Source organism: Eimeria mitis, genomic scaffold, assembly GCF_000499745.2.
Source record: "Eimeria mitis Houghton genomic scaffold, Emh_scaff10569, whole genome shotgun sequence".
In the NCBI taxonomy this organism is placed as follows: Eukaryota; Apicomplexa; class Conoidasida; order Eucoccidiorida; family Eimeriidae; genus Eimeria; species Eimeria mitis.
This window is the reverse complement of record NW_024011643.1, coordinates 1-1,189: the sequence shown is the minus strand read 5'-3', so window position 1 is coordinate 1,189 and position 1,189 is coordinate 1. Positions and strand designations below refer to the sequence as shown.

Here is a 1,189-nt window from a genome sequence, read left to right as displayed (position 1 = left end):
GGTGCTGAAACCACGTAGGCGAAAAGTTGCTGCTCTCTCGCCTTGGAGCAGCAGCAGCAGCAGCAGCAGCGAGCGGGTTGTTCTCATCGTTGCAGCGAGAAGACGGCCACGACACCAGCCAACACCTATAAGAAACGGTGCAGCAGCAACTGCAGGTGCTGCTGCTACTTCGGCTCTTGTTCGTGTTGCTGTTGCTGCTGCTGCGTTTGCTGCTGCAGCACGGAATGCTCTCAACGAAGATGAAGGCATCGCTGGGGAAGATCCGTAGGGAGCTGCAGCACCTGCAGCTCTTGCTGCTGCTGCTGCTGCTGCTGCTAATGCCTTGGGCTACTATTGCTGAAGACAGGCTGCTGCCGCTTCTCAACTCGCGGGTACTGTTGTAGCTGCTGCTGCGCTCGCCATCGCTGCTGCAGCTTCCGCTGCTACTGCTGCTGCCTTCGCCATCGCTGCTGCTGCTGCTGCTACTTCTGCTGCTGGCCTGACGTGTGGCTGCTAAGGTTTGATACGAGGCTGGCTCTGGGGTCCTACGGGAGAGCGCCGTATCAAGAAGCAAAGGCTTCCTCTCGACGTTGGTGCTGCTGCTACAGCTGCTGCTGCTGCTGCGGCGGCAGCAACTGCTGCTGCAGAGGAAAGGCAGCACTGCAACGTGCAGCCACGACGGACGGGCTTCCTTCATGGCGCGCTCGCGCTGCAGTTGATGCAGCATTGCTGCTGTGTCGTAGAGCCGCTGAATCGGACTCTTCCACTGCTGTTGCTGCTTCTGCTGCAGCTGCTGCTGCGGTTGCTGCTGCTGCTGCTGCTGCTCGCTGGCAAAGGAAGCCAACAACTCAACCAGCTCCCCCGTGCTAGAGGAGGAGAGGCCCGTTGGGAGATCTTCCACTGCTGCTTCCGTGCCCTGCATACAACAGCAGCAGCAGCAGCAGCAGCAACAACAGCAGCCACAGCGGCAGCAGCAGCAGCAACAGCAGGAGCAGCAGCAAGAAGCCCCACAAGCAGCAACGATCATTCTTGGTGAGGCAAACGCAATGGCTTCCCTATGCAGGAACAGCAGCAGCAACCACAACAGCAGCAGCAACAGCAGCAGCACCATGAGCAGCAGCAAAAGGCACCGCAGCAGCAGTGTCTCACCACGGCACATGCATCCATAAGTGTCTCCAACTCTGCTAGGATAGGACTGGCTTCTGTTACT

General features: G+C 59.0%; 1 protein-coding gene across 1 annotated transcript; it reads right to left on the bottom strand.

The window, feature by feature from the left end:
• Positions 1 to 164: 164 nt before the first annotated feature.
• On the bottom strand, positions 165 to 1,146 carry EMH_0099430 (uncharacterized protein; the record flags this gene model as incomplete). The annotated part of the gene is made up of 3 exons (XM_038022096.1): positions 165 to 229; positions 529 to 895; positions 1,129 to 1,146. 3 exons carry the CDS (start codon positions 1,144 to 1,146, stop codon positions 165 to 167), a joined length of 450 nt encoding a protein of 149 aa, XP_037877950.1.
• Between the last annotated feature and the right edge of the window lie 43 nt (positions 1,147 to 1,189).